Source organism: Pseudonaja textilis, chromosome 13 (genome assembly GCF_049901715.1).
Source record: "Pseudonaja textilis isolate UNSWEBS1 chromosome 13, rPseTex1.2, whole genome shotgun sequence".
NCBI lineage: Eukaryota > Metazoa > Chordata > Lepidosauria > Squamata > Elapidae > Pseudonaja > Pseudonaja textilis.
The window spans coordinates 13,744,385-13,768,167 of NC_142002.1; the positions used below are offsets into that span (position 1 = coordinate 13,744,385).

Sequence of the window (23,783 nt, forward strand, 5' to 3'; positions counted from 1 at the left end):
AATTTAAGACAGACATAAACATTTTTCTCTTCCAGGAAAAATATTTACAGGAAGAAAATACACAGTATGGTATATTGTGTACAGTTGCTTTTTCATTGGCCTATAAATTAGTCAGAAGCGCCTCTTTTTTTAAAGACTTGCATAAGTTTAATTTCATCTAGCTTGTAGATAAATTCATACTTGTGACGCAACAAATTGGAATTTTAGGGATATAGACAACAGTGTATCAGAAAAAGTGATGTTCCATTCAAGACCCCAAACTACATCTAACTTTTTGTTAGTTGCATTACAAGACTATATTGTTAAATCTTTTCTAGCCTATGTTTTTTTTAAAAAAAAGTTTTTCTCCTTGTTTTTGTTTTAAAATCAGTGTCAACCAAATGAGTAGCGCTCAATCATATGAAAATAAGAACTCATTTTTGTTTTATGTTTATTTTCTTACAGATATCAATGAGTGTGCATTAGATCCTGGTAAATGTGCTCCTGGTACATGTCAGAATCTGGATGGCACTTATAGGTGCATCTGTCCTCCTGGATATGCCTTAGAAGAGGACAAGTGTATTGGTACGCAACGGGGACACAAAAGTCATAGAGAAAAAAAGCAGAGCTAAAAAAAAAATCACCCCTTGTTCTAATCTTATAGCAAGCAACATTGGTCCTTTTTGGACAACAAAATCCCCACCAACTGGCCAAATGAGGTTCCTTAAGAATTAGCGTGTTGATCTTTTCCTGGTATCTCTTCATACAGGGTTGAAGTGTTCATAGTTTAGATCCAGCATGCACATTTCTTTTTTAGCAATTCAAAAAACAGTCCAGTTGCCTTTTGAAAAAAGCATCTTTGAGACAGCTATGACCTCCGTAGATGACGGAGAATCTCCATGATTTCCCCATTGTCCAGAGTATCAGAAATGTGAGACTGAACTGTGAAGAAGTGGCCACCCCTTAAATGAACAGATTACTTCCTAGCTTGAAATCAGGGCTCATAGGACAGGAATGGTGGAGAATGCAGGTTGCTGGCTTTGCAAATTGTTCCTTATTCTGTTTATAATTCTAAGTATACTTTCCTTACAGATATTGATGAATGTAAAGAAGAAGCAGATCTATGTGTCTTGGGCACGTGTAGTAATACTCTAGGTAGTTTTGCTTGCTTATGCCCTGAAGGTTTTATAGTGACCACTAATGGACGAAGATGTCAGGGTAAGAGTCTTTTCTTTATTTCATGTAGATGCTAAATTTATGGTGTCAATTGTAAATTACAGCAGTAGATTCCCTTATGCATCTTCATAAACACTTGTGGCATCGGTTGTTGCCACGTTTTAATTTATTTATCTAGGCAATTTATTACGGTCACCTAACCAGCACATTGTTACTTGAGGTGGCTAACTAGGATTGAAATCACACACAAACCCAGCAGGATGATGACAATTTCAAGAAGACAGCATAAACTGTCTTGGCAACCTTATTTTTCAGGCAAGTGCTAAACGTGGTTAGTCAAAAGATGGTTTCACTCAATCCAGTGGAATTTATTCCATGTAAATGCAGAGGGGTTTGCACCCTGCATCTTGCAGCTAAGAGTACTAACCGTATATTGAGTACTGAGTGTAACATCTGGAGATGTAGACAAAATCAGTCTAGAAATCATTAAGTGGGTCATTCTACCGAATTCCTTTGCCTTTGTAGTGAAGAAACAATGGTTCTTTCCAGGATTTTGGGTTGGTGACTCTGCTTTAGCCTTCTGGCAATGTCTTCTCACTTCCTCTCACAGTTAATATAATTAATTATGCTAAAGATGGAGTTTATCAGAAATCCAGAACCACTTTGTGGTTTGGCCTTGCTTACTTGGGTAGAAGGGAAAAAGAAAAGGAATGTTTTGTGGTTTAATTTTGTAATTGAGTAAATTAGATATATCTCCTCCTTGTGGTTTTATCTTTTCCTATTGAACAGCTCTGAAGGAAGTCCCGTAAATGAATTCCATGAGAATTTAATTTAGGAATCCCTTTATCTGGATGTCAATCATTATTTTATGGTTTAAAACTTTCAGATCTATAAGCTTAGAAGTATTGGAGAGCAATTAATTAATCTGAGTGGGGCTTTATATGCTTGCAGTAAAAAACAATAATCCTAAGTCATTCTGTATTACTGCTGTTATTGTTTCTTACCATTTCGAAATATTTTTTTCCAACCAAAAAATGCGGTAGCAGCTTTTAGATAATTAAGGATTTTGATTAAGGTTGTCTTGGCAATTTTTATTTTTTTTTGCCTTTCAGCAAATCTTCCAAAGTTAATTGAGTCCATCTTTCAGAAAGCAATTGGAAGATAAGGAGTTCACTTGAAATCCTCCTGCTGTAATTCTTCATTCTGCAATTCTTTACATAGCCTATAAAATTCTTAATTTTTTTTCCTGTTCCTTATTAGCTAGTGATCAATTTTTCTCTATTGTTCCTACACTTTTTTAAAAGATGGTACATTAAAATCTCACTGCTTTTCTTTTTTAACCCGTCACTGTGAAATAATAGCAACAATCATTTATTCTAGATTCATAAACAGGAATACAGAGACTTATTGATACATTAAGACAATAAAGCTAACAAGCCTTTAGTTTGTTCATAAACTCAATCTTTAAGAGATGGAGAATGAAGTATGGACAAAATTGCCTATTTTAAAGCTTATTCAGTTCTGTTGCATTCAAGTGGTACAAAATAGAAAAATATGAGCCTTTTTCTTTGACCACAGAAATCACTATTCCTATTTTAAAAAGCAATTAGGTAGTATCAAACTTCATTTAAGTGTGGTAGCCTCATCTGAGAAAGTATCTATTTATCAAATATTAATTACAGTAGATTGCTGAGATAAGTGAATTGTTGCTGGATATTTTCTTTCGTACTTTTTGACTAAGGTAACACATTTTTAGGTATAACTCCATGTGATTCTCTGTTCAGGGAACCAGATGAGCAATTGGCTTACACTCAGGCTGCTTTCTTGCCAACCACAGATGCTGCCAACTGTACTTAAATATTTGCGGTTTTTGCTCTATTCTAGTGCTTAAATTATTTGACATGGAAGAACCTTTTGTGGCGACACAGAATTATAATACTCCCAAACAGTTTGGACAACTGCACTCTAAAAAGAAAAAGAATGGGATAGCCATTCCAATATTTAATCTGATTTGATCTAATCATAAATCAAATGCATTTTATTAGAGTAAGAAGAAATAGGATTGGGGAACTGATGTCAGAGGAACAACTTATTTGCATTCTAGGTAAAACATCATCAAGGCAACAAGGATCTTATAAACCCAGTGAACAAATACCATGCTTCTGTATCTTGAATCCTTTTGATAGTTTAAAGTTGAAAAGTCCGTCACTCATTTAAAAACACAGCAATCTGAAGTAGTTACTTCAGACCACAAATATACTCATTTATATGGGGCAAGGCATGGTCTCTTTTATCAGCAAAGAGAAAATAATTAGACTTAGTTCCTTTACTTCATCTCATTATCTTCCCCTTTCTTCTTCTTTTTTAAGTGGCCATATTTGCTTCCTGTAATCAATATGCAATTACATGTAGTCTTCAACTTACTACTGTTCATTTAGGGGCTGTTGGAAGTTAACATCTGCACTGAAAAAAAGTGATTTCTGAGCATTTTTCACACTTATGATCATTGCAGCATCCCCATAGTCATGTGATCAAAATTCGGGCGCTTGGCAACTGGCACATATTTATGATGGTTCCAGTATCCTGAGGTCATGTCCTTTTGTGACTTTCTGACAAGCAGAGTCAATGGGGAAACCAGATTCACTGAACAACTGTGTTATTCACTTAACCACTGTGGCAAAAAGGTCGTAAAATGGGGACAAAACTGTCTTGCTTATATATATATGGCACTGAAGCTGCCTCACCATTGGCTTTTTCCAGCTTGTATCGTTCTTGCCCAATATTTGGGCAATATTCATAAGCTTCAATGTGCTTGATGACCATAAAATGCCTTATGCTGTGATCCACCCCAAAGTCTAGGTCAAATAAATAAATAAATGAAGGAATGTAGAGCTGGCTTTGGGGAAGGAATGTGCAAGCTGTTAAAGGATGACTTGAAGACAAAAAAATTCACAGTGCGGTAGAGAAAGAAGGAAGAGTGAGAATGTGCCTGCCTGTGATTTTGTTTAGTTGGGACAAAGAGAAACTTGGACAGGCCTTCTAGGTTCTGTTTTTCTCCCTTAATAAATAAAGAGCATTCTTGGAGTCTCTGTAGGGCTTTTATCTTGATCTGACCTGCGTCAAAAGGATGACATCAACCATCTTTAATGGCACATTGGGAATCTGGAAGAATACAGAAGAGAGACTGTCCCTTCTTCTCTCTGGTTCTTCAAAACCATTTCTCAGCTATTGGTTAGTCAGTTAGTTGTCCAGGAATTTTTTAAGGGATTGCGGGGAGGGGCGTAGAGGGTGAAATCAGTCAGGAACCCACCCACCCCAAATTATAGGGCTTCAGGAAACCAATGATCTATATATTGTGTAACATAATAAGTGAGAACTTTAAGCTTGGAAGCTTCTATAAAGCATGTTAACTGTAGCAAAATTAGAACCAGAATTTAATTGGAAACTCTGTGCTGTTCCAGCTGTTGGGGATTAGTGGTTATAGCATTGGAATGTGACAATTAGACAGAATAATATAGTTGATTCATTTATTAAAACCAGAATAGTGAGGCAAATATTTTATGATTGTTAAATTGAATTATCTCTCCCCAGAGTCTTAAGTGAGGGCATTTACTGAAAATGCAGATATGTGGTTATTCTTTGGAGTTTGTTGGAGATGTAGACTTAAATGTGGTAGATAAGGAATCCTGGGGTTAATTCCATCCTTTACTAAGACTTGATCTGGGTTGATGATTAATAGAATGTAGTAAACCCTTTAAAATACCAAAGTTGCAGTTTTCAATTTAAGAATGGAGTTGAGAACCTCAGAGCATTAAAAATGCCTTCCATAAGATGTTGAAGGTCAGAAAATTCACAATCAGAAAATTTCTGTTTTCTCCATCAACCTACAGAGTTAATACTAGGATATCAAGACAAATGGAACCATTTATATCTTTCTTATTTCAAGATAAATGGGACCAATAGTTTCATTCATCTTGAAGTAAGAGAAGAGATGGTGAAGAGATGGTGCTTGCCCACCATTCCATTTCTCCCCCACAATATAGCATAGAAATGTAAATTTAAAATAAATTTAAATAAATAACTACTTAGTACAGTCAATAGCAACTGATAATCATATATCAACATAGGCAACATATGATTTGAATGTAAGTAGATGTGCTCAGGAATGGTTGTAAGAGCATAGTATATGCCTTTTTGGAATTTCGGGAAGGTGTTATAGGTATTTAGGATGCTATGAATGGAATTTGTCAATTCACAAAATAACTTCCAGGGCTCAGCAGAGTGGTCAGTTCTAAAACAAACCATGAGAAGGAAGCTAAGGAGAGGCTCTTCCATGTATGGAGAACTTCAATATAGTATATTTCACCCATCAGTACACTGGTACCTCAATATTCATCATTAATTAGTTCCATGAGGTGCAGTGAGTACCAAAACAATGAGTACCAAATTTTCCCCACGAAAATAATGTAGTGAGTCACAAGGTAGCCAATACCGACAAGTTCTAGCTTGAGCATTCGGTACCAAACAAACAATGAGTACTGGGACAAAATGTTCACATCCAGATTTGGTTGAGTACCAAATTGGATGACTTTCAAAGCAGCTGAGTTTCAAGGTTCCATTGTGATCTGCAAGACATTCTTCATATTTTCAGTGAAAAATCTCTTTCTAGTCAAATGCTTAACGGATGTCATGTTCTTAATTATTTAGATCTGAGGGTGAGCTACTGCTTCACTAAATTTGAAGATGGAAAATGTTTGGTCCCCAAGTCCCGGAACCATTCTAAGCAAGAATGCTGTTGCAACATGCACGGGCAAGGATGGGGCGATCCCTGTGAACTTTGTCCAGAGGAAAAAGATGGTATATACACACAACCTCTTGTATGGTTACAGCAGTGCATGGTACTAAATGAAAGGAGAAATGAATTATTTTCTGAAAAAGACAAAGTGTGATGGCCCAGGGTGGGATAAAAAACAAACACAGTCACCGAAAATAGGTGAAGCCCCTTTTATTCCTTCACTTTGCTTCCAAGCTCTGAATATTTTTGACGGAAGACAAAAAACTCGCACACAAACAGTTACAAGAAGGAGGAAAAAAACAACACAAACCAGGCAAGATAAGGGCTGGAGGACGTCCACAGATAACACACACTGGAAAGGACGCCAAACTCAGAGAGGAACCATAAACTAGAAATATTTCCATGCTTTGTTTCCAGCATTCGTCTGTACGCATGTCCGTTCTCTTATTCAGTTGTCATAGCTGCAGCCCATGAAGAGGATCAAGGGCCTCTCCTCCTGAGTAGACCACATCTCTCCCTTATCCTTTCCTCCCTTGTCTTCCCTAGGATGGAGAGGGGATGGGCCTGGGTCCTCCTCTGGCTGCTCAGCCGGCCTCTGCTCTTCCCCAGCCTCCTCCACAACCTCCGGAGCCACACTTCCACTCCTTGTCGACTGTTCCTCCTCTCCCTCAGAGTCAGTCTCCAACAGGGGCATGTCTCAAAGCTTGCATAGCCTGAATTTTTTTCAGATTGATAAAATGGATACTTATATTTCTAACTGGTACAGTAGGCAGTAAAGGTCCTGTATTAATTACAGAACCTGTATAAAAATGTGGTGATTGAACAGAATATTTAAAAAACAAACAAATTGGAGTCTGGTTTATATGTACTTTCTAAAACAAAAGAACGTGGTTGGTTTTCTGCATTTCATATTTGTATTTGATTTACAGAAGCTTATAAGCAAATTTGTCCATTCGGAGTTGGCATTCTGGTTGGTCCAGGAGGCGAGCGCATTGGTAAGTCAACTTCGCTTGCAATGTTATTGTACTCTAATGTTCCTCCTTGCTAGTTTCTTAAACAGAGGTCTCCAACCTTGGCAACTTTAAGACTGGTGGACTTCAGTTCCTAGAAATCTTCAGCCAGCTATGCTGGGTGGAGAGTTCTAGGAGTTGAAGTCCACAAGTCTTAAAGTTGCCAAGTTTGAGGACCTCTGTTCTTAAAGATACTCATTTTATCACATCTAAAAATCACTCTGATGTTCTTGGTGAATTTTTGGGGGAAAATTTTTATTAAGTAATTATTAAAATTTGGACACAGTGCAACTTTCCTGGCATTTGTCTTTGCCATGCATACATACTGAAACATAAAACTACATAAAACAGATAATTTCCTACTTATCATACATTAATGAATTCATTCATTTATGTTTATATTTACGACATAAACTCCATTTATATTCTTTTTATACAATCATTTTGTCAACTATACTTCATTGTCTTTATCTATATACCTTCCACCTTCAATCCTGTAAAACCTCAAAGTTTTCTGTTCCGACTCTTTTTCCTCAGTTCCAACCATTGGTACATTTTATTCCAAACTTCGTAGTATTCTATCTCATTCTTATCTTTAATTTCTAATGTCAGTCTGTCCATCTCTACACAGACCAGGATTTTCTTTATTATCTCATTTTCATGTTCTTAATGATTTTGATGCCTTCCTGGTGATTAATTGGAGTATCTCCCATGCTGGGTGAAATAAACACACTCTCAGCATTGAAAAAGCATGAAGTTTTTAGATCTAGTCTTTTAGATCTAATGCTGCTGTTTCGACCCATTCTCTTCAAGGGGAGATGTTTGGGTGTTTGTCTCGATATGTATTATATCAAGAAGATTCCTATTTCTGCTATTTTCTGCTTATTTTCTATTGTAGCAGAAAATCCTAGAAGATCCCTGCAGACTTCCTGCATAAAAATTATAAACTTATGCATAATATAAATGTATGCGGATATTTTTCAGGACACAACAGAGTGGTACAACCTATGTTGTGCTGCTATTTTACTGTGACTCATCTCGGGACCGTTTGAAACAAGAGTGTTTGTTTTTTCCCTTTTGTCTTCCTGCCTGCTTAATATGGGGACTAAGACGCGGATGAGTGTCAAGATCCAGACAACTGTAAGAACGGGCAGTGCATCAACACCGATGGCTCCTTCCGTTGCGAATGTCCTTTTGGCTACCTGCTGCAAGGGTCTGAATGTATTGGTGAGCAGAGATGCCTATCATTGGAAGTCCTAAGCTTTCTAGGGCTAAGTCAAGCCCGTCTCCCTACAGTTTCCTGGGGTTTCTTCCAATACACACCTGCAATTTTCTGAAGTAACGCCCACTGTGTTTCCAATTGCTTTTATTGATTGTAGACATTGATGAATGTGTCGTTGGAACTCCGTGTGGAAATGGAACATGTAAGAACATCATTGGAAGTTTTGAATGCACTTGTGAAGAAGGTTTTGAGCCAGGACCCATGGTGACATGTGAAGGTAAGTGCGACCTTTTTAGGAAACTAGGCACACATCCACTTCAGTCTTCTATTTCAGTGTTTCTTACCCTAGGCAGTTTGAAGATGTGTGGGCTTCAACTCCCAGAATTCCCCTGAGAGTTGAAGTCCACCCATTTTCAACTTGCCAAGGTTGAGAATCACTGCTCTATTTTATGCTTCCCAATAGTCCAATTGTCTTCCCGATAGGAGCTTATAGTTTTTTTTAAAAAAATCCAATCTGTGCATGAGAGGCAGATAGAATTTCTCAGTACTCGAGACCTTTTACATCACCTCCCAACAGCGGGAAAGGTTAAATAAAAGAATTCATATTTGGTGCTCAAGTCTAATATTTATCCACTCCGAATCCTAGTGGACAACCATTTAAATATGAGCCAGCAGTATGCAGCAGCTGCTAAAATAGCCAACACAGTTCTAGGCTGCATAAACAGAGGGATAGAATCAAGATCACATAGAATCAATACCACTTCATAATGCCTTGGTAAGACCACACTTGAAATACTGCATTCAGTTTTGGTTGCCACGATGTAAAGAAGATGTTGAGACTCTAGAAAGAGTGCAGAGAAGAGCAACAAAGATGACTGGAGGCTAAAGCATATTATGAACATTGCAGGAACTGGGTATGTCTAGTCGAATGAAAAGAAGGACTAGGGGAGACATGATAGCAGTGTTTCAATATCTCAGGGACTGCCACAAAGAAGAGCTATTCTCCAAAGCACCTGAGGGCAGGACAAGAAGCAATGGGTGGAAACTAATCAAGGAGAGAAGCAACTTAGAACTAAGGAGAAATTTCTTGACAATGAGAACAATTAATCAGTGGAACAACTTGCCTCCAGTAGTTGTGAATGCTCCAACACTGGATGTTTTTTTAAAAAACTGTTGGATAACCATTTGTCTGAAGTGGTGTAGAGTTTCCTGCTTAGGCAGGGGTTGGACTAGAAGACCTCCAAGGTCCCTTCCAACTCTGTTATTCTATTCTACTCTTATATTCCATGCTTTCAGCACAGAGAAAAATGATTTCTTCTAGAAAGAACCCATTTCTATACTCTGTACATCTATTTCTTGGTGCATGCTATTTTCCTGATTGGATTCATTTGTTCCCCAAATGACTGGTGTGTTTCTTTATGCAGATGTGAATGAATGCGCTCAGAATCCTCTCCTCTGCGCCTTCCGATGTGTGAACACCTATGGCTCATATGAATGCAAATGTCCCGCAGGCTATGTGCTCAGAGAAGACAAGCGAATGTGCAAAGGTAAAATCCTTACTGTATAAAATGTAGAATTTTTTTCTTCTTCCATCCAATCATGTTCGATTCTCAGAGGGTGCCTGGAGAGGTCCCCACAGTTTTCTAGGCAAGGTTTTTCAGAAGTGGTAGGAGAAACTGACAACATTTAAACACAATACAATAACATCCTAAAAGTTCTAAAGAAGAAGTCAAGCCAATCAATATAGACAAATAATAACCACATCTTGGGCTCTAATTAACAATCTAATTGCACATCTTAATCAGGAGTGGGATTCTACCAGTTTGCACCTATTTGCTAGAACCAGTTAATATCCTAAGCAGTTCAGAGAACCGGTTGTTAAAAGAAATTACTGGCCTAATCCTGTAAGGAAGGCAGGAAGGAAACATTCTGGTGTTGCTTATAGAAACTGCCTCTCCATTAACCCTTATTCCATTCTTGGCAGGACTAGACTTCCTGTCTCTGGAACTTCCCTGGAGTTTTTTCCCCCTCCTTTGCTGGTACTTTGCTTGTGTGGAGTGACCATTTAAAGTTACAATGGCACTGAAGAAAGTGACTTATGACCATTTTTCACACTTACGACTGTTGCAGCATCCCCACAGTCATGAGAGGCCAGGCGAGGAGATGTGTGCCTTGATGTGAGTGATGTTGAGTTGGCCACGCCCAGCCAGTCACATGATCACCAAGCCATGCCCACCAGCTAAGCCACGCCCACAGAACTGATTGTTAAAAAAATTGAATCCCACCCCTGATCCTAATTATGTTTTTTTGATTCCTAGATATCATATGTTGGCTATCACTCAAACATTTTGATTCCTTAGAGTCTGCATGTTCCTGCTGTTTTCTGGACAAGGTTTTCCAGAAGTAGTTTGCCATTGCCTCCAGGCAAAGATAGAGTGACTGGCCCAAGGCCATCCAGTTGGCTTTGTTGCCAAGGCAGGACTAGAACTCCCAGTTTCTAATCCAGTGCCTTAACCACTAAACCAAAGTAGCTCTCAATTGTAAACTAAGACTAAATGCATCAGAAGAGTATCAATTAAAGCCTCATCTTTTATAAAGCTGGGTCTTTCCTTGTGAAATTGAAAAAATGTCCTTAAGGGACTAATGGTTCCAATTTTGTGGAACCATAAAAAATAGCTTCTTACTTAACAGAGGAAGAAGAAAACGAATGCAAAACCTACCTCATTAATCATGAAGTATGTGGTGATGAGGAACATCTGTAAATAAAAAGGAGGCAATCTATCTTACCCTTCCATTTCCTAACTTTAAAAAAAAAATAGTTTTCATTCATCGTCTATCAGGGAATATTGAAATTTCAGGGATTAAAACTTCAGCAGGTCTTTCTGAATTTCACTTGCGTTCCCCTCCTTAATTTGGGTGATGGAAAATTATCTTTACATGGTTCCTTCCAAAGGAATGTAGAAACGAGCTTCCTGGTTTTACATAGAGACATTAATATTTTGAGGTTTGTGCTTCTCAAACTATGGAGAACTTCCATTTCTTTTCATCAATATCCAATTATGTAATACTTCCAGATCAGAACGAATGTGAAGAAGGAATTCATGACTGTGACTCAAAGCAAATGACATGTAAAAACCTGATTGGTACATATATGTGCATATGTGGTCCAGGATTTCAGCGTAGACCAGATGGTGAAGGTTGCATAGGTGAGTGGCCTTGTTATTTCAGTTTTCACATTTATAGCACTTAGACTTATATAGTGCTTCATACTGCTTTACAGCGTTCTCGGGGGTGTGTGTGTGTGTGTTTACAAATACAAGTATATTTCCTCCAACAATCTGGGTCCTCATTTTACCGACCTCAGATGGATGGAAGGCTGAATCAACCTGGAATATCTGTAGCCAAAGGCTGTTGCAGGTTCATGGGAGAGTTTTTCTCTAGACCAGAAGGTAACCTACTTATAATCTGGCTGGGTTGCCTTTGTGCCATGCCTGCGTCAGGATCGAACCCCTGGCTGTGGGCAGAGTTAGCCTGCAGTTCTGCATTCCAACCACTGTGCCACCAGGGCTCCTGATTCATGAATCACATAGCAATAGCATTTAGACTTATATACCGCTTCATAGTGCTTTACAGCCCTCTCTAAGCAGTTTAAAAAGTCAGCATCTTGCCCCCAACAATCTGGTTCCTCATTTGACTGACTTCAGAAGGATGAAAGGCTGAGTCAGTCTTGAACTGGTCAGGATTGAACGGCTGACAGTGGGCAGAGTTAGCCTGCAATACTACATTTCAACCACTGCGCTACCAGGGCTCTTTATTGCCAATGAGAATTTGTTTAATGATGTAAGAGTTTTAAAAACTCCCATCTTTCATAGCTATTCATATAAATAAGACTATAGGATTGGATCTCACTTACATTTGTTTTCCATTTGTAACAATTACATATTTGTATTGTCTTTTTAAAGGATATAAGTATTTATTATTTTGGAGTGAATGGGATTGGGGTTTTTTTTCTTCTTCTTCTGCTAAATGTTGAATGCAGTAAGCTAACACTGCATTTGGATATATCGTTGAAACAGATGAAAATGAGTGCCAAGTGAAACCTGGGTTGTGTGAAAACGGACGGTGTATAAATACGCACGGAAGCTACCGATGTGAATGTGAAGATGGTTTCCTTGTCAACGAAGCCCAGAATGAATGTCTAGGTAAGCCTTTAGAAAGATACAAACTTAGGATAAGGGAATAAAAGTGGTTAATTCCTCGTTTGCAATATTCCCCGATTTGCAAACTCTGATAACCATTAGCACACAAGTGAAGCTTAAATTAAAATCCATGGTCTTACATCACAGTAGGATTTTACTGGATATGAAGGAAAAACACAGGAGGGCAACGCAGTAGAGCTGTTTCGGTGATGGAAGCATCATGAAACGTGCAGGGTAGGGCTGCTGGGGTTCGCAGGGTTTTGGGAGAGCCCCTACCTAACATTCTGTGCAGTTCGGAGAACTTCCAAATCCCACTCCTGGCTCGTCCCACCCACCCCGCTCCGCCCCTCCCAGGAGTCCCCCTATGGCCCGTTTTGGATGCAGGTAAGTGCAGGGCGCGCAGGGAGGGCAAAAAACAGGCCTCTCAGAAGTCCGGGAAGGACAGAAATGGGCCTGTTTCCAGCTTCCAGAGAGACTCCGGAGCCCTCCTGGAGGCTCGAGGAAATCCTCCGGAGTCTGGGGAGGGCAAAAACGCCTCCCTCCGCCATGGTGCAGGAGGCCGACTAGGCCACGCCCACCATGACTATGCCCACCCAGCAACCAGGCACAGAAGCCTTTGCTAAAACTTTTTTGAAGCCCACCCCTGGAAACATGTAGTGACACCAAATTAATGGTGAAGTTCCAACAAACGTACTCACTATTATTCAATACAGTTCTTAGAAAATAGAAAATATAGGCAATCCTTGACATAATCATTCGTTTAGTGTCCGTTCAAAGTTACAGCAGCCCTGAAAATAATAATCATTGATTATTTTTAGATGCAGCTAGAGACTTATGATTTGAATGGGGGTGCATGTCGGAGTCCTGACATAATGTTTTTTCACACTTAGAACTGGTGCAACATCCTCGTGGTCAGGTGATCAAAATTCAGGTGCTTGGCAACTGGCATGTATTTACGACAGTTGCAGAGTCCCAGGACCATGTGATCCCCTTTTTGCGTCCTCTTGACAAGCCAAATCAATGGGGAAGCCAGAGTCACTTAAAACTGTATTACTAACTTCACAATTGCAGTGATTCACTTAACAACTGGGGCAAAAAGGTCATAGAATGGGGCAAGACTCAACAACAGCTGTCTTGCTGAGCAACACGAATTTTGGGCCACATTGTGGTCATACGTCAAGGACCGCTTCTACAAATGGACCGCCTTGGGTTTGAAATTTGTTGGTGCGGTACAGTGTGGAAACGGCATCTCCACAGGTCTGATGGTTCATGGATTCATCAGAGTCTTTTCATGCACACATCTCTACTGCACACACACAGCAATCTCCCTTCCTACACAATGCACATAAGATCTCCAGCTAGAAATACCGTTAGATACAAGCTGGGCAACAAATAAATTTGATAAATTAATAAGTTTCATAAGTCAATAAATAGAAATGGAGCTGTAAACTGGATTTAGGGGGAAGGTTCATTTGAAGCTGAGCTACCCAATCAATGCTTCTCCTCCCCCCTCTTTGTATATGAATCGGCTCTGAATTGTTCTGCTGCTACGTAACAATCCTTTGGGATATTCTAAACTCTCGATCGCACCTCCATCTTTTCTTTCTCAAGATTCGATCACCAGGGCAGAGTTCCCCATATTTTTTCCTCACTCGGTGTCCTTTCTTCTCTTTTCTTTCTTTAGATGTCATGCCTTCTTTCTTACTGCTGCCTGACTTCCTTATTTCTCCTGCTCCAATTCCTAAACACGGCTAAGTATGCTCTTCCTTTTATATTCCTGCTTCCAAAACCCTGTCCTTCCCTCTGTTCGCTAGGCATCTTCCTTCCGGCATTTCCCAACCGACCTCCTTTTGCTTTTTGCAGACATCAGAGAAGGCTACTGCTTCACCGAAATCTTACACAGCATGTGCCAGATCGGATCGAGCAACAGGAATCCGGTGACCAAATCCGAGTGCTGCTGTGATGGTGGGCGAGGATGGGGTCCCAATTGCGAGATCTGCCCGTTCCATGGCACCATTGCATTTAAGAAGCTTTGTCCATACGGCCGTGGACTGACCACTACCGGAGAAGGTGAGTGTGATGACCCAGGGCGTGACACAAAGGCAACACAGCCAGATTATAAGTAGAGGTCCCTTTATTAGCTTCAACTTTGCCTCCAATGAACCAGTTGCCTTCCGGTCTGGAGAAAAACTCTCCCAGGAACCTGCAACAGCCTTTGGCTGCAGAAATTCCAATCCAAACATTGTAAAGTGAAAACTTTGAACTATAAATCCAGCAAGACAAAATAAGGTAATAAATACAGCAGAGCAAGATATGGAGTTCCAGAAATGAAGCAACAAGGCAGTAAATCAAACCAGTTGGGAGGATGTCAGGAACTCATCAATGTTTAATAATAAAATACAAGTCTTTATTATTGGGATAGTTAGCAAGGGACGTGGCTATGTTCCAAATTGTAGGGCAGTAGGTCTTGTGTTTTTAGTTTGAGGGATCCAGTTGAGAAGGGGTCTGCAAAGTCTAACAAGCACTTTGAGATCCACACTTTCATCCCTGTCACTGTTTACCTCTCTGTTTCTCTTCAGTGCCACTTGAAGTTTGACTTCCAACATTAGCTAGGGAAGGATGCTCACCCAGAATCCAGTAGAGATGGTTGGGCCGATTTTGGAAATTTAGTACCTGTGTACCCTGAAAATTATACCAGGGTCTTATATTAATTTTTACTTCAAAACACGCATTAGGTCTTATTTTCGGGGAAACACGATAATTAAGACAGAAAATGAACCTAGCCTTTCGGTAATTGTAACCGCCCTTTCTAAATTATTCAGCATTTTGAATAAGATTCCAAAATGGAAGATGATTTCTTTTCATTGGTCAGTAGTGTTTTTTTTTCTTTTCCTCTAAGAAAGTATCCAAAGAACATGGCTCCTAGAGGCAGTGATTTGGGTTTTCTTTTTAAATTATTCTTTCAGTTTCGCTTTCTTTACAATCCTGTTTCTTGAATCGCAGATATTGATGAGTGCAAGGTGATTCATGACGTTTGTCGGAATGGAGAGTGTGTCAACGAGAGAGGAACGTACCATTGCACCTGCAAGGAAGGCTACACCACCGATGTAATGGGCACACTTTGTATAGGTACGTTGTTGGTTATCAGCTCAGTTTCACTTCCATTGGAATGCAGGAATTGGGCATTCTTTACGCAAAGCAAGCGAGAATTCTTCATTCAGTCATTGGGGAAATTCTCTGTAATGACCTTTGGTGTCATATGAATTCATTCGTTTATTTATTTAATGTAGGCACCCATCTCAAATGCCTGAATCTGGGCACTTATTTTGAAGTCTTCATTATAGGAATTTTTAAACCTCTATTTTATTTTATTTTTTGAAAAAGAAATCCATTTTAAGGAATCAATCACCTGGTTAGAAATTTGCTGCTTTCTTTGGTCAACCCTAGTGGATTTCTTTAAATAAAAATAATAATGAAAAGACCAATAGTAGCCCTTGACTTACCATCTTTGACGTAGTGACCATTCGAATTTGAGGTCTTTGTTCTTAGGGTTGGATGGATGTTTTTGCTTCCTTTCATTTTGTTGGTTTGTTTTTCTGTTTTGTATTTTATTTTTATGATAAAACAATAAATAATATTTAAAAAAAAAGAATTTGAGACCTTTCCATCTGGCTTCTGACAAATACTGGTAGTCTTTGATCTACAAAAATTTGTTTAGTGACCATTTGGCACTGAAAAAAGCGACTTAGGACCATTTTTTCACACTTATGACCATTGCAGCATCCCCATCATCACATGATTTACATTTGGATGCTTGGCAACTGACTCATATTTATGTCGGTTGCCATGTCCCATAGTTATGTGATCCCATTTCATAGGAAGGAAGGAAGGAAGGAAGGAAGGAAGAAGGAAGGAAGGAAGGAAGGAAGAAAGTGAAAAGGAGGGATGGGAAGGAAGAAGGAGAAAGGTGATGGATGAATGATGGATGGATGATGGGCAGAAGGAAGAAGAAGGAAGGAAGGAAGGAAGGAAGGAAGAAGGAAGGAAGGAATAGAGCATGAGTAAAGGAGGGTGCGAGGAAGGGAAGAAGGAGACAAGAGATGGATGGATGAATGAATGGATGGATGGGCATAGGAAGGAAGGAAGGAAGGAAAGGAAAAGGAAGGAAAGGAAAGATGGTTGCAATGTTCCTGGGGGTCATGTGATCCCCCTTTTTGCGACGTTCTGACCAGCAAAGTCCATGGGGAAACCAGATTCACTTAACGACCATGTTCCTAACTTAACAACTGCAGCGGTCTACTTAACAACTGTGTGATATATTTAACAACCCTGCCCCCCTCCCCAAAAAAGACTGTAAAATTGGAGGCAACTCGTTTCACAACCACCATGCTTAGCAGTGAAAATCCTAGTCCCAAATTGTGGTCGTAGGTTGAGGATTATCATTGTAATTAATTATTCCTCCCCTTTTTAAATTCATCTCAGTGAACAATGTTGGTTTCTTCTTTGACTTCAGATCTGAATGAGTGCAACCTGTCTCCAAAGCCTTGCAATTTTATTTGCAAAAATACAGAGGGGAGCTATCAATGCTCGTGTCCGAAAGGATACATCTTGCAGGAAGATGGCAGAAGCTGCAAAGGTAAAAAAAAAAAAGAGAGACTGATATTTATATTTATAATCATCCACTAGTTTTCCTTCAGGCCCAGGTTGAAAAGTAGGCAAGTAGTATCGTGTTTCCCCCCAAAAGACCCTGTCTTATATCTTTTTTTGCCACCAAAAAAGCACCAGGTCTTATTTTCGGGGGATGTCATCCACTGACTAACCTCACTTGCGCGCGTCAGCCCCGGCCTCCTTTTCGCTGTCAGAGGCCTTCCGGAACTTCTTTTTCTTCTGCAGCTGGCAAGGCTTTCCTGGAGGCCTCTGCAGCCAATAACAGAGCTCTGGATCAATCCAGAACTTTGTTATCAGCTCCAGAGGCCTTCAGGAAAGGCTGGCCAGCCTTGCCAGCTGCCAAAGAAATGGGCCAACAAGTCAGGTGCCGGGGTGTGCAAGGCCTGGCTATAACTGTCCAAAAGTTAGTAGGGCAGCTCCACACACCCATCCCCACCCTAGCTTAATTTTTACACGTGTACTCAGGAGTGGGTGGGATCTTAATTAGGGTTTATTTGGGGGGTAGGGTTTATATTGGGCACACGTGTAAAAATCAAGCTAGAACTTACTTTCAGGGTAGGTCGTATTTTCGGGGAAACAGGCTATAAGTTGCAAAAAAATAAGATTGGGGAAACATATTATGTTGGGAAAAATATTATGCGATGGAAGCTTATCAAAGAGAGATTCCACCTAGAACTTGGGAGACATTTCTTAACAATGAGAACAGTGACTTAGTGGAGCAGCTTGCCTTCAGAAGTTGTGCGTATTCCAACATGAGAGGTTTTAAAAAGAAGAGAGTGGACATCTATTTGTCTGAAATGGTATAGGATCTCCTGCTTCAGGATGGACTAGAAGACCTCCAAGAACTTTTCTGTTGTAATGACGTGGCAGTCGAGGTGTTTGATCATGATCAACTGAATCATGATGAACTTTATTGGAGTCTAGTCTTGCATTTATACACATTTTTAGTAATCCTCCAGCATTGATTAACTTTGGTTATTGCTTAACTTTTGCTACTGTTTAACATAGTAGTTAATACAATTAATTATCTCTAGTTAAAGTCTAGCACATGTTTACTTCCTCTCTCTAATCCTCCTTTAGATTAGTGACTTTGTTTGCCTGAGTTGTATTTACTTGTAAACATTCCTTATCTGAGGTTTGCCAACTAAGATAAGAACATTCCTGCAATTACAACTCTACACTGTTCCAACTCTATTAGTCTGTTCTGATATTCTTTGTGTGTGATCACGTGTATCCATCTCATCAAATCCACAGAAAGCCCAGAATGGTAGTTTAGGCCAGCTCTATCTAGGGTTAGGTCTCCAGGAATTAGGACAGAAGAATGAACACCTCCAACAGATTCCTAGCACATCGCTATGCTTAGGAGGGTGCTGACTTTTCAAACCCGCCCTATCTACGTTTCCTGGTAAAATACATGGGAAAATCCCATTGGGGGGCACTTAGGGTTAGGTTTAGGTCTCCAAACTTGACCAAACTTGACCACTTTAAGACTTGTGGACTTCAACTCCCAGAATTCCCCTGCCAACATCACTGGTCAACTAGGCCATCTAACCAATGAAAGTTAGGTACATTAAGTCCCGGCAGACGCCATGCAAGGTGTGAATCCTATTCCAAATTGTCCATTGCGTCTGTATTATTATAATTCTTCTGTATTATTCTGTATTCTGTGTTATTCTGTAATTTTATTTGATATGATGCATGCTGCCATTGTATAGGTAGTTGCAGTATATCATCATGTGGTCTGTATGAGAAGCAAAACCTGAACAAATGAATTTGCTGTCCTTTCAGATCTTGATGAATGTGCAACCAAGCAACACAACTGCCAGTTTCTTTGTGTCAACACTATTGGGGGCTTTACTTGTAAATGTCCTTCTGGCTTTACTCAACACCATTCAGCATGTATTGGTGAGTGACAAGAAATATCAACACACCTTCATCCTCCTATGTTCCCCATAACAACCACCCTGTGCAATGAGTTTGGCTGAGAGAAAAGGACTGGCCCATAGTCACCCAGTTGGTTTTCATGCCTAAAATGGGACTAGAACTCACCGTTTCCTGGTGATTGGCTCAAAATCCCCCAGCTGGATTTTATGTCTAAGGCAAGACTGGAACTCTCTGTCTCCTGGTGATTGGCTCAAAATCCCCCAGTCAGGTTTTATGTCTAAGGTGGGACTGGAATTTATGGACTCCTACTTTCTAGCTTGGTGCTTTAACTGCTAGACCAACCTGTCCCTCCTTCTCTCTCTTTCATTGTAGAAACTCTCCTGTAGCCTTCCTCAAAATGAACAGACATGCACACAGAAAAGGAGAGATCGTCTAATATCCATATATGTATTTCTTTTAGATAACAATGAATGTGCCACTGACATCAACCTTTGCGGATCCAAGGGAGTTTGTCAAAATACACCTGGAAGTTTCAAATGTGAATGTCAGCGGGGCTTTTCCCTGGACCAAACTGGTGCTGCCTGCGAAGGTAGATCAATGGAGAACTTTACATGACCTTCTGCTCTTTTACCTTGTCCTGCGTGTTAATTAATAGCAACAGCACTTAGACTTATATACCGCCTCACAGTACTTTACAGCCCTCTCTAAGCGGTTTACAGAGCCAGCCTCTTGCCCCCGACAATCTGGGTCCTCATTTTACCCACCGCGGAAGGATGGAAGGCTGAGTCAACCTTGAGCCTGGTGGATTCTAACTGCCAAATTGCAGGCAGCCGGCAGGTAGCAGAAGTAGCCTGCAGCACTGCATTCTAACCACTGGGCCACCATGTCTCTTGAAACCTAAACCTGGATCTCCAATCCCAATGCAACACTTTAACCTCCATGCTACACTGTCTCTGACACTTCATGACCAGCATGCTTTCTAATTGTTAAATTAACCCTTAATCCAGTTTGCAGGATGCATTAAACCCAATAGATTAAATTCACACAAGATGCAAAACCAGAATAGCAATAGCACTTAAGACTTATATACCGCTTCACGGTGCTTTATAGCCCTCTCTAAGTGGTTTACAGAGTCAGCATTTTGCCCCTCAACAATCTGGGTCCTCATTTTACCAACCTCGGAAGGATGGAAGGCTAAGTACACCTTGAGCCTGGTGAGATTTGAAATGCCAAATTGCAGGCAGCCGGCAGTCAGCAGAAGTAGCTTGCAGTACTGCATTCTAACCACTGCGCCACCATGGCTCATTAATGCATTTCAATGCACCGTGGCTTAATTAATGCATTTAAAGTCAACTGGTAATTATATCTAGGTGGGCGTTACATTGGATGACGGGACCATTGTTTTTTTTCCCCCAGCAAAGTAATCCAAAATATTTCCATCTATGCTTTTTATTTTTTCGTTGCAGATGTGGACGAGTGTGATGGAAATCACCGATGCCAGCATGGTTGCCAGAATATAATTGGAGGATACAGGTGTAGCTGCCCACAAGGGTATCTCCAACATTATCAGTGGAACCAATGTGTTGGCAAGTCTCATTTTTAATGTCTGAGCACGCAAGTCCCTTTCTCAAGTTAGCCAATAAATGTTGGCTGAGTCGATTGTTGTTTAGTTGATTCAAAGTCATTTCCTGTATGGTTTTGAGAAACACACGAGATTGCCCTTTTGCCTAGCTGGAAGTATAACGAGCAAAGTCGTTAATAAAATCTCAGAAAAACATTGGTTTCCCCCTAGTAGTGACATGTTGGACTACTTTAAAGTTGCCCGCCAGCATTTCTGTTTCTGGTCCAGAATCTAATGTAGGTTGGCGTTTCTACCATTTGCAAATAAGCTAATTTAAATTGCTTTCTTTAATTCATGAGTAATTCTCCCGAGGTGCTTTTCAGAGGCATGCAAAACAACTTAAACATTATTCCTGAGATGCAGCATGAATATTCTAAAATCCAATTTTAATTAGGAAATTTAATTTTCGGGGTTATTTCCAGCACTGCACCTAATGTAATTGGTTAATTTGAACAGCCGGTCTTTCCCGGAGATAACATGTTGGTGGCTCAAAATGTGACAATTGACCATTGTTCAGCTTGGTTTTCCTTTTTTTTTAAAAAAAAAAATATTGTTATTGTGGCTCGGCTCTAAGAGGAGGTTTCTGGCTTTAGTTAGGGTTACGAAAGCTTGCTCTCACTTATACATGGTTGCCTGTTGGGAACGTGGGTTTTTCGGTGCAGAAAAAAAAAAAAAAGAATTGGAAAGTTACTCAAGCATCCCTTTTTTTAAAATGAAAGATTGGCTTAGAACAGTGATGGTGAACCTAGGGCACGCCTAGCCGTTTGTGCAGGCATGTGAGCCCCAGCCAAACTTATCTGCACTGCGCATGTGCGTGGCCCCCAGCTGATTTTCAGCCCGTTTGAGACCGTTTTTGCCTTCCTTGTGGCTCCAGGGAAGCCTCTGCAGTCTTTGGAGGCTGAAAAACGGGCCTGTTTTGTCACTTCCGAAAAAGGCGTCAAACGGGCTGAAAATCAGCTGGGAGGCACGCACATCCGCAGTACAGGTAAGGGGGAAGTGTTTCGTGTGCATTCGCAGGGGGGCGGGGTGCACTGTGTTTTGAGAGCTGGCGCGTGTGCGCAATTTTCGGCACGGGATGCCAGAAAGGTTAGCCACTGCTGGCTTAAAAAGACATCTACAGCTTAAAAAGTAAACGTTCCAGTAGCCCTTTCCAGGTTTTGCTGAGTTGCGTCGTTGCAGGTAATCCTCGACTTACGACCATCATTGAGTCCCAAAATTTTTGTTGCTAAGGGAAACATTGGCTGAGTGAATTTTTGCCCCATTTTGTGTCACGGTTGTTAAAGTGAATCTCTGCAGCCGTTAAATTAGTGACACGGTGGTTAAGTAAATCTGGTTTCCCCCTTGATTTCGCTTTTTTAAGAAGGTCGCAAAAGGGGACCGTGTGACCCCGGGACAGTGCAACTGTCATAAATATGAGTCAGTTGCCAACCGTCCGAATTTTCATCACGTGTCCATGCGTCGTAATCACAAAAAATGGTCATAACTCCCTTTTTTCGGTGCCATTGTAACTTTGAACAGGCACTAAACGAACTGTTGTAAGTTGAGGACTCCCTGTAACTGAAAAACCATCACTGTTCTGGTTTTGCAAATGAAACCTGGTGGTGTATTTATTATCCCTGCACTGAATTATGTGCAGTCTGGTTGACATTTGGCAGAGCTCAAAGAAACGAAGGAGGGCTGGTAAGGAAAACTACAATATCAGGAAATCCCAGAACTGGAGACTAAACTATGAAGCTGAAAAGACATTTGGGAAGAAAATGGTGTGTGTGTGTGTGTGTGTGTGTGTGTGCACGCGCGCACAAAACTGAACTTTTTCTTCAGTGCCATTTTATATACTTTTTAAAAAACTCACCCTTTTTTTCTCAGTATTATCTGTCTTGTGCCTTGGCACACAATTCCTTCTCCTCTCAGCAAGTATCATGTGCTAAACCCAAATTCAAGTTGCATTAAATACAGAGGAAAGAAAAATGAATCCAGCTGTTCTTCTTACTGCTTCAAGTCTGACCTAGAATTGGTTCTATTTCAGAGCCATAAATGAGCTAATCAATTCCCAGATCAAATTTCCACTCTGTCACAAGTTCATTAATTAGCCCTAGGCAGGGCCACCATCTCTCTCCCTCTGTTTTCCATCCATAATTTATGGATAATACTTTTATTACTTTAAAACCCTTTTTTTGAGTTATTTATCTTTACCCTTTTGCCAGATCTCATAATGTAGATTGGCAGAAGGAAACAGGTAAAGAAAGGAGTTTTTTTTTAACAGCACATAACAAAATGGTAAAGCAACCATGTTAGATGTAACATACAGAGTTGTTAAAGATAAGTAAGCAAATCACCCAAAGTTTATGAATCAAATTCATAAGCAACCTAATGTCACTTCTTTTTAATTGTCCCTTTTGAAAGTAGAAAACTAGCCTGGGTACTGTAACAATTGGGAAAAAACATAATTTATGTCACAAAATAAATCAAGTTATGAGATAATTCTAGTGGGCTGTTTTATTTCACAGTCCAGTAGAAATGCTTCCTGTATAATCTACTAGGACCACTGAATTATATTTCACATAAAGGTTTTAAAGGATAAATCTTGTTTTATTTCAAAGGAAGAACTTGCAGATGCTTTAACGTGAGTTTCTGAAATAAATCATTTTATATAGTTTCACAAAGTTTCCTCAAACTCAGCACTATCAGTTATGTGACTTAAGGTTGACGAATTTTCCAGACAATAATGCCATTTCTGAGAATTTTCAGAGCTGAAGTCTACACATCTGGAAGATATATGACTAATAATGAATCTAGTATTAAATGCATCATTCTATAAATTATTGGCTGCATTCATTTAGGACAAGTTTTTAATCAGCTCTTATTAGATAAACAATGAACATAATTTGTACAAATCATTGTAAAAATTAGCTGTTCATTTATCTTGATTTAACTATATATGACTGTTTAACTAGGTGTTGAAAATGAAAGGCGTTCAGTAATTTTGGCATTAGCACAAATATTTTGCGGACCCCATGAACTGGTTGAGAACTAAAATGACAAACCATAACCCAGACATAAGGAATAATAATTATTTAGTTACAGAGCCAGCTTGATATAGTAGTTAAGACACCAGGCTAGAAATGAAGACTGTGAATTCTAGTCCTGCCTTAGGCACAAAGTACACTGGGTGACCTTGGGCCAGTCACTGTCTCTCAGCCCTAGGAAGGAGGCAATGACAAATCACTTC

The 23,783-nt window shown here is 39.9% G+C and overlaps 1 protein-coding gene across 2 annotated transcripts in view; it reads left to right on the forward strand.

Annotated features, from left to right (window-relative positions):
• The window catches only part of FBN1 (fibrillin 1), a 179,886-nt gene that overhangs the window by 150,323 nt on the left and 5,780 nt on the right, over positions 1 to 23,783 (forward strand). The window contains exons 49-63 of one of the 2 annotated variants that reach the window (XM_026709584.2): positions 445 to 564; positions 1,072 to 1,197; positions 5,863 to 6,012; positions 6,880 to 6,945; positions 8,071 to 8,187; positions 8,340 to 8,459; positions 9,607 to 9,729; positions 11,257 to 11,388; positions 12,259 to 12,384; positions 14,245 to 14,451; positions 15,385 to 15,510; positions 16,895 to 17,017; positions 18,838 to 18,954; positions 19,394 to 19,522; positions 20,400 to 20,519. In XM_026709584.2, the coding sequence (XP_026565369.1) occupies positions 445 to 564; positions 1,072 to 1,197; positions 5,863 to 6,012; positions 6,880 to 6,945; positions 8,071 to 8,187; positions 8,340 to 8,459; positions 9,607 to 9,729; positions 11,257 to 11,388; positions 12,259 to 12,384; positions 14,245 to 14,451; positions 15,385 to 15,510; positions 16,895 to 17,017; positions 18,838 to 18,954; positions 19,394 to 19,522; positions 20,400 to 20,519 (1,902 nt within the window). Of the gene's footprint in view, positions 1 to 444; positions 565 to 1,071; positions 1,198 to 5,862; positions 6,013 to 6,879; positions 6,946 to 8,070; positions 8,188 to 8,339; positions 8,460 to 9,606; positions 9,730 to 11,256; positions 11,389 to 12,258; positions 12,385 to 14,065; positions 14,137 to 14,244; positions 14,452 to 15,384; positions 15,511 to 16,894; positions 17,018 to 18,837; positions 18,955 to 19,393; positions 19,523 to 20,399; positions 20,520 to 23,783 lie in introns of those variants that run through there. The other variant, XM_087941425.1, reaches the window with a different exon arrangement.